The following is a 14,942-nucleotide window of genomic DNA, read 5'->3' on the forward strand; positions in this document are numbered from 1 at the left end:
ATTCTCTTCCTTGAAACTTGAGTAGACCCTAAGTAAACATCAATCAAAAATTCTGAAAAATTTTCCGTAGATTATTGGAAGCAGTTGTCCCTCCGTCACTCCCCAAACTGATAGAGATGTCTTGCTTAAATGACTTGAAGAGTTCAAAAACTTCAATATGAAGGAGATAAACATTTCTTTGCTCGTCCTTTCAAATAATTATGCAAGGTCATTTGCACAGATTGATGTGCATTATGTTCAATTTTTTCTCATGTCCAATTCTCCAAATGTCAAAGTAATCTATCTTCACAGTTAGATTTGTATTGTTCATGCTTCATAAAATTGCAGAGTTGGAGCATGTTATCTAGCCCTTCATGTTGCCATGCTAATTATTGCTAATAAAGCTTGCAATTGTCATCGCCTTTATTTGGCCTTTTTTGATTGCCTGTGTTGGAAGGAGCAGACCAAAAGGCTCTCTTTTACTCCCCCTGAGCCAAAGTCCCTTCCACTGTGAGCACTCTACCCAAATAGTTCATTTTTTCTTTTCTGCCATCAGTGTAATCTCTATAAATGGCGAAGAGCTTTGAGGTCAATTGACAGAACTACACCTGCATTACTAAACTTCCCAAATTTAACAAATGTTTCTCCTGGAGGAGCTGTTACCTGCATTCAGGTGATAGCTCCTACTTTTTCAGTGCAGCAATTTTCTTCCTTTCAGATTTCTCAGGTCAAAGAGGACTTGCCTCAAAATCAATACTAAAATACTGTAAAAGTTACCTGTAACTCTCAGAAAATATCAGAGCAATAAAAACTGAGGAAAGGCATTGAGCTGCTTTCCATAACAACTAGGCTCTTTGCACAGCAATCTTGAGTAGAGGAAGAGATTTCCAAGGGGAAATAGTGCTGAAGATACCAGTTTCCACAGGTGCAGCAATAAACCCAGTTGTCATCAAAGACCAGCATTAAATTAGCAGAGAGGAGCACAAGCAAACAGGCAACTGGGGAGAAGGACGCCTTTTATTCAAAATCCTTGAAAGATGGAATGTCGTCCTGATAGCTGATTTATTCAACATCTGAATCTAACAGATTAACTTGCTGTAACTTGGAAACCACATGTCAACTGATTCCCTCTGATTCTTGAAAGAATGAAATAATACTTCTCTTTTTTTCTCTACCAAAGTGAATCAGCACCGCCCAAGATATTGCAGGCAGATCATTTACTTACTGTTTATAGTAGCACTGATTTACTGATGCTCACTTTTCACAAATTTAGGGTTTTCTCCTTGTCACACCTTTGGAGACACACTGCCTGTTATAAAGGCTGCAAATTACACATTTTCTCTCAGATTGTATGGTGAAATCTTGAATTACCTTGTTGCTGCTGTAGTGATTGTTGTTCAGTGATGAAAGCTACACAGGCAAAGAATGCAGCTCTTGGTGTTAGTGACCAGAGATGGTAAGATAAAAAGGCATTTTTGTCCTTTTCCCTTTGCATTTTGTCAGGAACAGAAGGAAGTCTAATGTGGGTTTAGTTAAGAGAGAATGTGACTCAAAGGGCAGCTTCACATGCCAAAATGCATAAACGTTCTCTGTAGGGGTCTGCAGTAATTCAAGAAATTAATACTGCTACTCAGAAAATTGTTTGACACACAGGACACAAATTTAAACAGACCTTTCTTTCTCTTCACCCTCTGTTGTGTGATAACTTGCTAAACTACATTCCAAAATTTGCATATTACTATGATATCCTTTTTGTATATCATGTTAAGTTTGGGACGTGGAAGTTCCTATATTTTAAGGGATGATTCAGTATTCATAGATATTATTATAATTTATTTAAAAAAACTTGAAGATGGCAAACAGTTTTTCTAACACCTTAGATAATAACCAAAACTATAAAGCAAGAGTCAAAAATGCACCCAAACATTGAAGGTAATTTTTTTGCATTTTAAAATTAATTTCTATTGTTTCTAAAATAGGAATTTAGGTTGGCAAGACTGATGGGAAGGAACTTCAACAATGTTTGTCCTTGTGGTAATGGTCTATGAACCAGACTGTTGATGCCAAACATGCTTTATTTTCTGGTTCAGGGCCATACGACACAAGTGATCCTCCCACATGACAGAAATAATCTTCAGTTTTGGTTACTACAGTTTTTACTTGTTTTGTTGTCTTTCTTAACTAAAACTATTCAAAGTATTCAGCACTTGTGCTTTTAAAGCACAAACACTCATTCAAATGAGGCAGTTTGACTGGAGATTTATAATTATTTTAATGTTTACTGGCTGAAACAGATAACCATGTAAATTTATCTGGCCTTGTAGACAGGACGAATTGCTGTTATTGCGATAAATAAGGAAAGAGTTGATACAAAAAGAAAAGGAGTGTGTACCTCATCTCTGGGGTCCAGTAGTCTGAAAGTTGCATCCAGCCTGATATAAGATGTATCTTATATTCTGGTTCAGGATAATGGAAAAAATAAAGCAACAACATGAAAAAAAAAAGAGCTGAAAGTATAAATACCCTTTGTAGCATGTTAAATTCTGTTTCCTGAAACAGAAATGTGGGCATTGCAGCTCAAACAGAGCTTAAAGCAGAAGCTGAAATATAGCTTGCTGTCTCAATGAGCTGAATGTTACCTTGTCATTGTGTGAACTCATAGCTTTAAATAGAGAATTAAGGAAGAAATATATGGAAAACAAACAAATACAACTTTCTCTATCTGTTCCTCTAAAATATGTTTGTTTGGGTTTTTTTTGTAATGTAATGTTCCTAAATACACAGAATATCAAGAATAAATTTTAGCTACTGTTACCAAATGGAAGAACATGAGCAGAGAATTATGGGAGGAAAGTGTACAGAAAAAATAGGGTATATCTTTAAAATTAAAAAAAAGAACAATGATTAACAGTCTGAAGCAATTGAACTGGAATGGAATGAAAACATAAGCCCTTTGAAGGCTTTCTGTACGCATCGAACATGCAAAAGACACCCTTAGACAATATTACTAGAGCAGCAGAAACTTAATCTTTTTATCTCTCTTCCCAACAATATACCTCGCAATTAATTTTTTCTCCAGTTTGGGGTTAATATCCATTTATGTCTGTTATTACCCGGTACCATTCCCCAAGTACTTAATTTATGTTTTCTTAGCCACCCGTTCAGATTCCAATTGTAGACAGCAGGTGATGTATATACTTCCCATAAGCCAGTGTCTACATCTAAGTTAAATTAAAAAATGGTATATGTGTGTATGACAAAGATAACAATGGGGTTTTTTCCCTAATTTTAGCTTCATATCCTTATCCAAACAGCAGAAAAAGGGAGGTGGACTTTCTTTAATGTATAATTTTTTCAATTTATGTTCACCAGTCAATTTACTCTGTGATGGACAAATTGGTTTTTGGTTACTTACTGATTAATCTTTTGGAGACAGCTAAATCAGCCAGTTCCCTCAGGCCCCTGGGGTGCATCTGATGGAGTTCCATGCACTTAGGTATATTCAGATTCCTCAAACCTGACCTTCTCCCAGGATGGGAAGGACTTCAGTCCCTCAGTACCTGGCATGAGATTCAAAGAGCTGGGAAGTGAGATTAACAATAAAAATATTGAATATCTCAATTATCTCTCTCCAGTTCTCCGGTCTCATTTATTGCAGCGGTACATTTTCTTTAACCTTACTTTTGTGGCAAACATACCTGTAAATCCCTTCTTTTTCTTTACAACTCTTGCCAAATTAAGCTCCAAATGGGCCTTAGCTTTTCTAATGCCACTACTACATATCCAGATGACATCCCATATTCTCTCCAGGGTATACGCCCCTTATTCTTCGTCTGTGTATTTCCTTCTAGCACTTCAGTTTACCCAGGAGATACTAAGGCATGCTGGTCTTTCACCTTCTTTTCCAGATTTCTTACATGGGGAAATCAAGAAGCGTGCTCTAAAGATCTGCCAGCTTGGTTCAGATCCTTTTTCCCTGACGGCAGTTTCCTAGGGGATCCCATGGACCCAAATACTGAAATCTGATCTGAACTGCTAATCAACTGAAAGTTTCCTTTCCTAAAATTCAGGGTCTTGACTAGTCCACTGCTGTCCTATGTCCTTCAAGATTGTAAATTCCATCAGAGCATGAGCACTGCAGCCCAGGTTAATGCTTTCTCTAATCTGTTAATAGGATTGATTGGTCACAAACATTTGATTGGTTACAAATGGAGAGCTCTAGGAATAAAGTAGGGAATGAGTTATGGTAGTGATTGTAAAGGCAGGCTCAAATGAATTTTGGGGAGAGGAGGAGAGACATAGGTGAAAATTTGAGATCATCTTAGGGTGGCATATGAGGGTAAAGAACTACAAGCACAAGAAGAACTTCAGAGAGAAACTCATGACAGCTTTTTCAGGTTGAAGCTGGTGAAACAGGTCTGGTAGCTGTCTGTGGAACAAAGACCATCATAAACTTTCAGAGTATGAAAGAAAAAAAAACATGTTTGTAGAAAGAAAGAAGAGATAGAAACACAAGTGTTCAAAGCCTTTGTAGTGACTGGAAGTGTATGTCCTTGGAGCTTTGTGGTGTGTGTTTCTGCCCTAAATTTCAAGCTGTGCCTGTATTGAAAGCAAGCTCTTATTTCTCTACTTCAGATGATCCAATGGCCTCTAGATTACAAGGAAGAAATTTGTCACTGAGCACTGTGGTTTGTCAGGCTGTTAGTTGATTTGATTGAATGCCCTAAACAGCATAAATCCTTACTGTAGAATGGCCCATTGTTGCATGTATTGTATGGCTAACAGGCTGACCCAAACTTCACTGAATGTCTTGCCATTTCTTATCAAGAATCTGTCAAAGAGGCAGTTGAATGATGGGCACACTGTAGCTGAGGGTTCAGTTTAGGATTCCTGTTTCTTTGACTGAACCATTGAGGAAAAAGCAGTTCTGGTGCTTCTTAAATATTGCAATTTTGTCTGCAAAACCACCTTTATCTGTGGCAAAGTGCTCTGACTGATATTTTCTGAAATGTTTTCTATACAGAAGACTAAACCCACCAGTTTCTTGTATTTTTCTGCCATGTAGAAAGAGGTCTAAAAGAAAAAAATAGCCTATACTGAAATACTCTGGAACATTCATCTGTATTACTGCTTATCACAGAAGATGCTGAGTTGGAAGGGACCAACAAGGATCATGGTGTCCTGCTCCTGCACAAGACCATCCCCAGAATCAAACCATGTGCTTTTGTTAAGCTTTGGCATTTTCCAGAGCTTCTAACTGAGCTAGTTTGGAATAAATCCACCAATATGATTTTCTAATTGACAGACAACCACTTTAGAACTCTTAAGATTCAGGAGAGACAGCCTCTGCAGCTAGCAAGATGAAAAAATGGTTTTGGCCCACAGAAGCTCCTGCCAATATGTAAAATTGATAAAAAATAGCGAGTAAAAAGGAGACAGACTCTTCTCAGGGGTATCCAGTGACAGGAAAATATTAAGTGGGCAGAAGGCAAACTACATGTAATTCCACATGAAGATAAAAAAATGCTCCTTTTTTGTGATGTGAGGGTGGTCAGGTGCTGGAATAGATTTCCCAGAGAAGTTGTGGAGTCTCCATCCTTTAGATACTCAAAACCAGGCTGGACATAGACCTGAGAAAACTCTAGTTGTACCGATTTTGAGCAGGGGAGTCTAGATGAACCTCAGAAACTTTTTTCCAAAATCAACAATTCAGATATTCTTAAAACTCTTCCCTGTTTTTTTAATTCCTTAATACCTTTAATGTAGGATATAAGGCAGGTGACACCTATATTTCACTGGAATATGAGAAGTAGAAAGAGGATTTTCAAGCAGGTAAGAACCAAATTTAATACTTAATTCATCATATGGAGACAGAGGAACTTATTACTTTAACACTACTTCTCTGGATACAATTCATTACTATAGTTTGCAATTTTTAATTCTAACTTTAATGTTAATACAGCTGGAAAATATAAAACCATAAATATAATTTGTGTATTTTCATTTCCTTTTTCCTTTCGGTTGTTTTTCTATAGAAAGCTTTTCAATTTATAGAGAGATGTATGGAAAGTAAAGAAATAATACTTATGGAACCTGATTCATATGTGTTGGAGGAATTCTACACATGTCACGATCTAAGCAGTTAATGGAGTTTATATTATTAAAATTAATAGTTTACATAAAAGAGTCATGATTTGGTTTTCTAATATCAGTGGGTGTATTTGGATTTGGTTATTGGAAAGAAAAATACTGATGTTGGCAAGTTGTTAAGACAATAGAAAGAAATTCAGCTTTGACTATCTTTATATGGACTCTTAAAAGCATCTATTAGCCTTTTTTCCCCCTGAGAATTCTAGAAATCATCTTTATTTTTGTGATGAAGTGAAAAAAATTAGTAATTTTGAAAAAGTGTTTGGATTTTTGCCTTTTGATCAGTTAGTTTCCAAGAATAAGAGTTATAATACCTTAATTTATAATTCACTTTTAATAGTCCTCCTAACACCTCCTTACCTTTTTTTAAATAACCGTCCTCATTAACACAAAATTTCGTCTTGATTCTTAAAACTGGGCCTCAGGATAGATGCTTCTATGTATTTTATTTTTTTCACATTTAACGAGTCTTCCAGTAACTCTTTTTAATAATCCAGAAAAGAGGACAAAAAGCTCTGTTATTAATTGTCTCCTTTGCATTGATATTGACTGTTGCACCTCAGCTGGGAGCTGGCATGAAGCCAGGGTAGCACTGGCTGGTTGTGCAGTGCAGATAACTGCTGTGTTTCAGTGACCTGGTGTTCCCTGTAGTCACACAGAACAGTTCTGATAACTCAAAGGCAGTTATGAAACTCATTAGGGAAAAAGGGGGAATGAAATGTGTTTAATGTTTGCTCCTCTGCACCTCAGTTATGTCCATAAAGCTGGACCAGGTCATTACTGAACCGTGTTCTCCTAATCCAAAGTGAAAGGCTCTCAACTTAATGAGCTTTTTAAGCTAAAAATGGAGCATAGCCAAGTGCTACATACCAATTTGTAGTACTGCATCAGTAGTAATTTATTCACAGCTTCATGAAAGAAGTCAACAAAAAAAAAAGAGCAGCTGCAAAACAATTAACATCTGTTGGGTCACTGTTCTCCTATGTTCACTATGAGACATTTGGAGATGCTTAATTTGTAAGAGTCTGATGCTTTTATATATTGACTACTTAAGAGAAAATTCAGTAAAGCACTAATTGGGCATGCAGTGTTATTCAGTGGCTGTTGCTTCTAGATGATAAATGCATTCTTCCATGTTTATCAAAAGCAGGTATGTTTGTTATGCATAAGCAGAGAATAAAAAGAAATTGGTTTTAACCATATTTCCAAAAGTATGTTTTAAGTATTTTAAATTATGAGTTCTGAAATGTGATTTTTGTCAGTTATTTTAAGAATGTCTGAATGATTTTTGATAGTAATAGCTATTAGTTTTTAACATGATAAAAATACAGTAATCTGATTTTTAAATCCTTAATGCTAAAATACTCAGGCCTTTAAAGGTATAAATAAAATTCCTTTGTAATATCCATTTCTTTTTATGAGCCATGGTGATTGTATCCCAAAACTAAATAACACAGAACACAAAAAAAATCTGAAAGAAAAGACTGGGTTCTTTTAAGGGGTGAAATTTTCTTTTCATATGGCAAGAAATACCTGTGCCTTACAGAACAGAACCACACAACAGATTCTCCATTAAACCACCTTTTTGTTATTCAAGAACAATTTTTCTTATCAAATTATAACTATGAAGATATATTTGAATGATTTAATGCCTGAAATCAATATTGATCAAAGTAGACAAGAGCTGGAATAGTTCATCTTTCATATTGTATCTTGTCCTGCCTAATATCTGCAAAAATAAAATTAAATTCAATTTTATTTACAGTGAAAGTAACAGGAATGTATGACTTTTAAAGTACCTAGGGGCCTCTTTTATTGCAGCTAGTGAAGAAATTTGGCTCTGCAAGCTTTGAAGCATTAGCAAATTGTTTCCTTTGAATTTACAGAAGCATTTCTTATGTATATTGTGAATAACAAAATATATTTATCTAATTCATGTAGATGGATTCCTTACATTCAGATGTAATTTAGATTTTGGTTGAAGTTTTTTCTCCTGTATTATAATTATCAGATCTTCACAAAAGCAGTCAAAAAAGAGAAAGAATCCAATGAAATTAGGATCCCTCATGATTCCTACATTCTTAAACGTACTGGACATGCTACCTGATGCATTTCACCCCAAACATTGGAGTACTTACTAGTTTCACACATATGAAAAGATGTCCTTCTAATCCTTAACATTTAGAAGATTTACTTTTCATGTTTGATAATTTGTGTTCTTGTTTCATCTTAAAAATGGTCTAAACATGATTCTATCTGCATTTCCTAAACCAGATAGTTCTCCAAGAGATACTGTGACTTAGAATAAGTCCTTTTGCTTCTATTTATTTATCCTCAGGTACATTCTGGGATAATAACCTCAATATAACTTTTATTCATAATGCATTCTGATAGAATTGCCAGGAAAAGAAAAACTAGTCACAGAAATGTATTATTGATATTGTTTTAAACTTTTTGTTATTTTTAAAATAGAAAGGGTTGGAAGTGATTGGGCCAAGCTGTTAATTTTTATTCTGCAATGTCAATGCTCTCTTTTTTAATTTTTCACCCCTGCAGATGCACATGTACAGCAGGGTGGACAGGGCCAGACTGCAGTGAAGACATAAATGAATGTGCATCTGAACCGTGCTTGAATGGAGCCACCTGTTTTGAATCTGTGAAGCCGGGGCAGTTTGTATGCATTTGTCCTCCATTTTACACTGGTGACTTCTGCCACCAGCGCTTCAGTCCCTGTGAGCTGCCTTACAATCCATGCATAAACAATTCAACCTGCTTGGCACAAGCAGATGGAAATCCAATGTGCATTTGCAAAACAGGTGAGAACTGGAATAGTTAATTTCTTCCGTTTTCTGTTGTGCTCTGGAAAATTGCAAATATATATTGAATTTGTCACTATCTTTAACGTAAGTGGAAAAGAATATGTTTCAAAGAACATAAAACCATTATGAATTGCAGAAGATTTATCAGTTGTGTTAAAAGACTGGAAAGATAGCTGTCAGTTTACTTATTATTAATTTCTTATTTTACAATACTTATTAAATCTATGGTGGCTTAAATTCAGCACTCAGAATCAGTATTTCTCAGTCAATTGTTACAACGACATAGAGATAGACATGCACCTGGCCAGCAAAGACAAACTAAATTGACAAAGCAGACAGGCAGATTTAGAAAAAATGTATGCAAATTGGTGGAAGTACAAAAATTGGAGCAAGTTGGAAATTGTTTCTTTTCCCGCTGAGCTGTCAGGAAGGCCTGGCACATCAGGGAAGTAATCTTCCCTTGCTTAATGGATATAGTGGGTTTCTCCCTGTATGCATAAGGAACCAAATCACAGCAGGTGCTGACAGCTTCCCTGGGCCATGGCTTAAAAGACACAGTCTCACCCTCAATGTACAAGAGCTGCTAAGGTGGAACAGAGCAACAGTTTAACTGTGCAGAACATTGCTACACATTCCCATGTAGGAATTGAAGAACACATTAACTAATTAACAGCTGCACTGAAAAGTTAGAAAATTTAAGTAGCGGGGGAGTACAATTACTGAAACTGGAATTGGAGCAGGATTTTGAAGTTTTCACTGTTATGCCTATAAAGCTAGGGATCTCTGAGGCACAAAGGCTAGCAGTGTTACATGACAATACTATTATTTGTCATTTATTAAGTGACAAAGATATGGATATAATATTTGGGAATGAGGAGTATATAATACCTTGGGTTTTTTACTATTAAGGTAAATGTTACCACAAGCTGCTGAGAAAAAAACCCAAACATCACTGAGGAGGTATGCAAGTTGCTTAGCGAAGCATCTTTTAAAAAGCTGTTTTTCAAAAATATAGGTAGATTACTCCAAAACACTTGACTTAGTAGTAAATGGCATGTGGATTAAACTTGCCAGTAGCTAACAGTCCAGTCATTAGAAAGGTTGAGCCTGGTATAACAGGAATCACAAAATGCAGCAGTGCTTACCAAATTTTAACAGCTACCTGAGAACACCATATCATAGAACACCATATCTGAGATGGGTACAACAGGACCATAAATTATACCACTGCCAGTGGTACATATTTAGAAGAAAAAGAGGATTTGTGTTGGCTAGGTCAGAGAAGATAAAAGCTGATAGAATATGAATTGGGCAGAATCAAAGTTGATGTAAGATGTTAGTTTAGGACAGAATTACCACAGTAAATTGGTAGGAAGGTGATTAAGTCATGATTAGCTGTAGTATAAAACAAAGTTGCATCTTTGTTCCTGTATGTACCTTGGGGAACTATAGCTGTCTGATTTTGCTATAAAGAGTTCTAGAATTCTACAAATACTGTTAATGTAAAACTTCCTCTTGAGCTGTTGCCCTAGACACAGAGGTTTTTTCCTTCAAAGAGATAGATTATAATGTTTGTGTAACAAAACTGGGCTCTCATATCATAGATCATGGAACGGTGTTAGACCATGACTTTAAGTCAAATTGTCCACAGAAGCAGGTTAAACAGCTTAAAAAGTTATGATCTTTACAATTGCACAATGGTATATTCAAGGTTGCAAAAATGTTGAAGGGAGGGCCATTGTTGCAAAAGCTTAAGAATGACTGCTGTAGAACAAGTTTCCCAAGAGGTGTAGAGAAAACCCCTCTTAAATACTTTACCAGTAATTGATAAGCAAGGGTTTGATCAAGACAATTGTGAGGACATATGGGTTTGAGCTGTTAATCATATAGCCAGCACTGAATCTCCTTAAATAATAGAGACTAAATGCAAAGAAAACAGGTGGAATGGAAAACTTAGGGCAAATAGCAGAATTTTTATTGCTTAATTTATCAACGTGTCTTTCCAGTATTAGAGAATCCATTCTTAGAATTAATCTTAATAATAGAACTGAAAATTTAGTGTAACAGAAAAGCAAGGAAGGAGATGTAAGCAAGACTATATAATTTAAATAATGTTGAAATATTTGTAGCTGAGTCTTGGCCACTATTCGTAAATTCCCCTAAAGGTCTACATGAGAAAGATCCAAAGAGCAATTCAGCTGCATATATAAGTAAAATAGAGGGTAAATAAGCAAGAGTCTAGGCATTAGACCATGCTCTTCTAGATAATGCAAGCACAAAACTGTTAGTGTTTTAAAGGCAACCCAAAAGAGAGATAGGACATTTGGGTAAAAATAGTGATGCTTTCTAAGAATTGTGTTCCAAGAAAAAAAAAAATACTGAAAAAATGTATTCAGAATCAAGGAAAACTATGAGAGGGCATACAACTACTGAGTGCAAGATCAGCTCTCTGCTGGAACTGATGAACAAGTTTAATTAATGATGAAATGGGAGATAAAAGATAACAGTTTTAAGAAAGTGTGAAACCTGGGTAATTATAAGCACATAAATATTGCAGAGAATAACAAGATAATTTGCAACCATAAACTACAGGCCAGAAAAAAATCTCGTGTTTTCTAATGAGACTTTTTTTAACTGCGATTTATTCTTTTATGAGAACTATTAGTAGTTATTGTTATAGTAGCTATATAGTAGCAAGACAAGCTAGTAGGGAAGGCAGATAGAGTTGTTGCAGACTTAAAGAGAGGAAGAGAAGGCCAAGATCGCTGAATTAAAGTGGTTCCTAGAATTCCTGCTCCTTAGAAGGTAGAAACTAATCTCTCTTTAGAATTAGATGTAGAACTTTCTTCACTAGTCCAAGTAATATGGATAGGATAACCTCAGGGTGTTCATGCAGCCTCCTTATTACAATGGAAACAATTTTCCATAAACATGTTAGGCTGTGATAGAAAAATTATCAGGAAATGCTACATATTACACATTAAGTATTGCATGCATATAGAGAGAGTTCATATCAAAGCTTTACCTACTCTTTTCAGAAACATGGATTATTTGGCCAGCATCTGTGTTAACTCAGTAACATCTCAATGAGTTATGGTAGAAGGGGGATTGGACCAATATAATAATGTATGTATTATTGAAAGAAGTAAACTGGAAATGTCTGGATTGTGGATGTCCACAGTAATACATTAAGCAGGTATTATTTTCTGAGGTACTTCATCTCACACAAAAGTAGACATATAAAGTGAAATGGATAATGCTGTAGAAATGTTTATCTCGCTCTGCCGACTATTTAGGCAGCTTAGGAAAAATCTTTCAGGTGGTAGGCAGGCTGAATTCTTGACCAGTTGCCTCTTGTGGTTTTGCTGTAAACTTGGGGGGTTTTGGGTTTGTTTGGTTTTTTGGTTTTTTTTATTATTTTTAATTTCATAGCTTTTGGAAGCACACAGTTTTAGAGAGGAGTAAAAAGAACAGGAGGTAGCAACATTTGTCATTACAGCACACAAGTACACAAAAGCTTTGTCATCTTATTTATCCTCGTTGCAGCTTTAAAAATAGAAAGCTAGAAACTGAGAAGTTGAAAAACTGGTTTTTGCATGGGGCTTAAGGTTAAAGCCATCAGTTTTAGGATGTAATGAAATTATGTGTATTGTTCCAGGGAAATCTATAAAAAGGACTCATCTCCAAGGAGAAATAATAGCAATAGTTTTTACTGGAATTATGCATTCTATTTTTTCTTTGTCCTTTCTAAAAGCAATACATTCTTTATGCTTCAAGGCAATTTTTGAAGTCCTTGTTTTACACAGATTTTCCCTGGACTTTTTCACCTCTTTTATCAGTCTCCTGTCAATAGCTATCCCATGACACCTACTCTTTGTTCTAGATGCTAGTGATCATTTTTATTTGGTCTATAGCACCTTATAGCTTGAAATTTGAATCGAGACAAAATATTGTTCAGCCAATGCCTGAAACAAGGCTAAGTGAAAATTATCATAATGTAGAAAATTTATACTACCAAACAGAAATAATAAACAAGTGATGAAAAACATGTTATTCAAATTGGAGTTTGCCATTGTCAAATTTCTGAGTCCTTCAATGCCAGTTTCTTTTTCAGACGTGTGCATACATAATTTACAGAGGGAAATAGCCTTTTTACAGTGCCTAATATTTTACACACCTCTGATTTTGATTCATGTACCTACTTATGTTATGCTGAACAACCTAAGTACCTGAACTAATGATTCTGGGACTGCTATTATATCTGCTGTTTGCAAACATTGGTTCATAAATAGTTCATGGTAAGGAGAGAAACATCTATGGTACTGTTCTGATGAGCGAAACAGCAGAGAGATCAGGGCAAAAGAATCCCATTAGAATCCTGTTACCTGCAGAGGTCAATCTCATAATATTTCTCTGCAATGGAATAAGGAGATGGAAATGACCATAACTGTGACAGCAGATATTTAGCTGCATATTCCATCACTTTGCAACTCCCAGAAGCCCCATAGACAGAGTTGACAAATGCAGGATTTCCTATATTTCAGAGAAACAGAAGTAAAACCAGCATCTGTCTCATCTTAAGTAACAGCTATCCAGATGTTCCTAGACCTCATATCTTCAAAATAACTTTCACGCCACATGAACAATTAAAAATAGAGATAAATAAGATTTTATTTTGTAACACTGTAATAAGGAACTGTAATAATTTTCAGGTTTTTTTTCATCTCTGTTAATTTCTGAAAGTCTTGAATATGTTATGTTACTACAAAAATTAACCTTACTGAGATACTTCCTCAAATGTATCTACCCATATTCAATACATTCACAAATGTTTTAAACTAATTATAAAGCTAAAATATATCTATATCTGTGAGTTATTTATAATGTTACATTGGTTTACCTTCACTGTGTCCTTTTCAGTAAAGTTCCATTTTCCCTGCCCATTGACAGCCTTCCACTCAGTAATCAAATTTAGTTTTAGAAATTTCAAACATTAAAAATAAAAGAGAAATTGCAGATGAGGAATTTGACTACAAATAGTCCTATGAGTCCTAATGTCTTGCCTTCACTAATGCCCTCCAATTTCCTTATTAAACCAGTGTTGTGAATTTTTCTGCTCTTACTCAGTGGCACTGAATGGCATGTATCAAACACCTGCTGAGTATTTTGTGTGTCAGTGACTTCTGCCGACTCACACAACCAGGCCTAGAATCTAACTTGGTCCATGGTGTACTAGTTTATAGTTCTTTTATCTTTCTTTTTTTCTTAATCACAGTACAGGCAGGAATAGATGAAGGTTCAGGAGCATTAAGATGCAGGTTACACGTGCTACAGATAAGAAAAGTATTTGGATGGTTCGCTGTGGTTCAGGCTCATTTGCACATAGTAAACTAAACCATTCAGAATACAATTTTTTCTGTGCTGAGGGGTATATTTCAAAACAGAACACTGAGACAGAATTTTTCTTCCTATTATGACCATTCTTTTACAGCTTTTTTGGGGGGATTGGTGGGGATTTTTTGCACGTTTGTTTTGGACCTTTTTGTTTTGATTTAGTTTTGGTTTTATTGTTGGGTTTTAATTTTGTGAAACGTACAAATAGAAAATAAATGAGGGTATCCTTTCATGCTCAAGAAATTTCTAGAAAAAAAAATTTATAACATTTCTTTTATAACATAAATTACTATAATTGAAAGGCTATTTTGAGAAATGTTCTAGGCTTTATTTTCCCAGCTTTATAGTGACATTGCTGTGAAATCTTCAGCAAATATTAACAGTTCATTTCAGTAAGGCCCAAAAGTTATTGAACAGAAATAATCCTGATAAGAAGAAAATACCAACTGCTTTGATGTGTTTTCATGTTTAGATCATATATTGGAGTACCAGCAGAGATTTCTTTCTACAGCTTTCTTTGGAACTCTGACCAAGACACTTATTTCTTCCAGTCAAGATTTTCTCTAGACAAAAATAAGCCATACTATTCTAACAGTGGTC

General features: G+C 35.4%; 1 protein-coding gene across 1 annotated transcript in view; it reads left to right on the forward strand.

The window, feature by feature from the left end:
- The window catches only part of EYS (eyes shut homolog), a 701,217-nt gene that overhangs the window by 267,035 nt on the left and 419,240 nt on the right, over positions 1-14,942 (forward strand). The window contains exon 23 of the mRNA XM_058021581.1: positions 8,686-8,945. Within this exon, the coding sequence (XP_057877564.1) occupies positions 8,686-8,945 (260 nt within the window). The remainder of the gene's footprint in view (positions 1-8,685; positions 8,946-14,942) is intronic.

The sequence above is a fragment of the Melospiza georgiana genome, chromosome 3 (assembly GCF_028018845.1).
Source record: "Melospiza georgiana isolate bMelGeo1 chromosome 3, bMelGeo1.pri, whole genome shotgun sequence".
NCBI classification, from domain to species: Eukaryota; Metazoa; Chordata; class Aves; order Passeriformes; family Passerellidae; genus Melospiza; species Melospiza georgiana.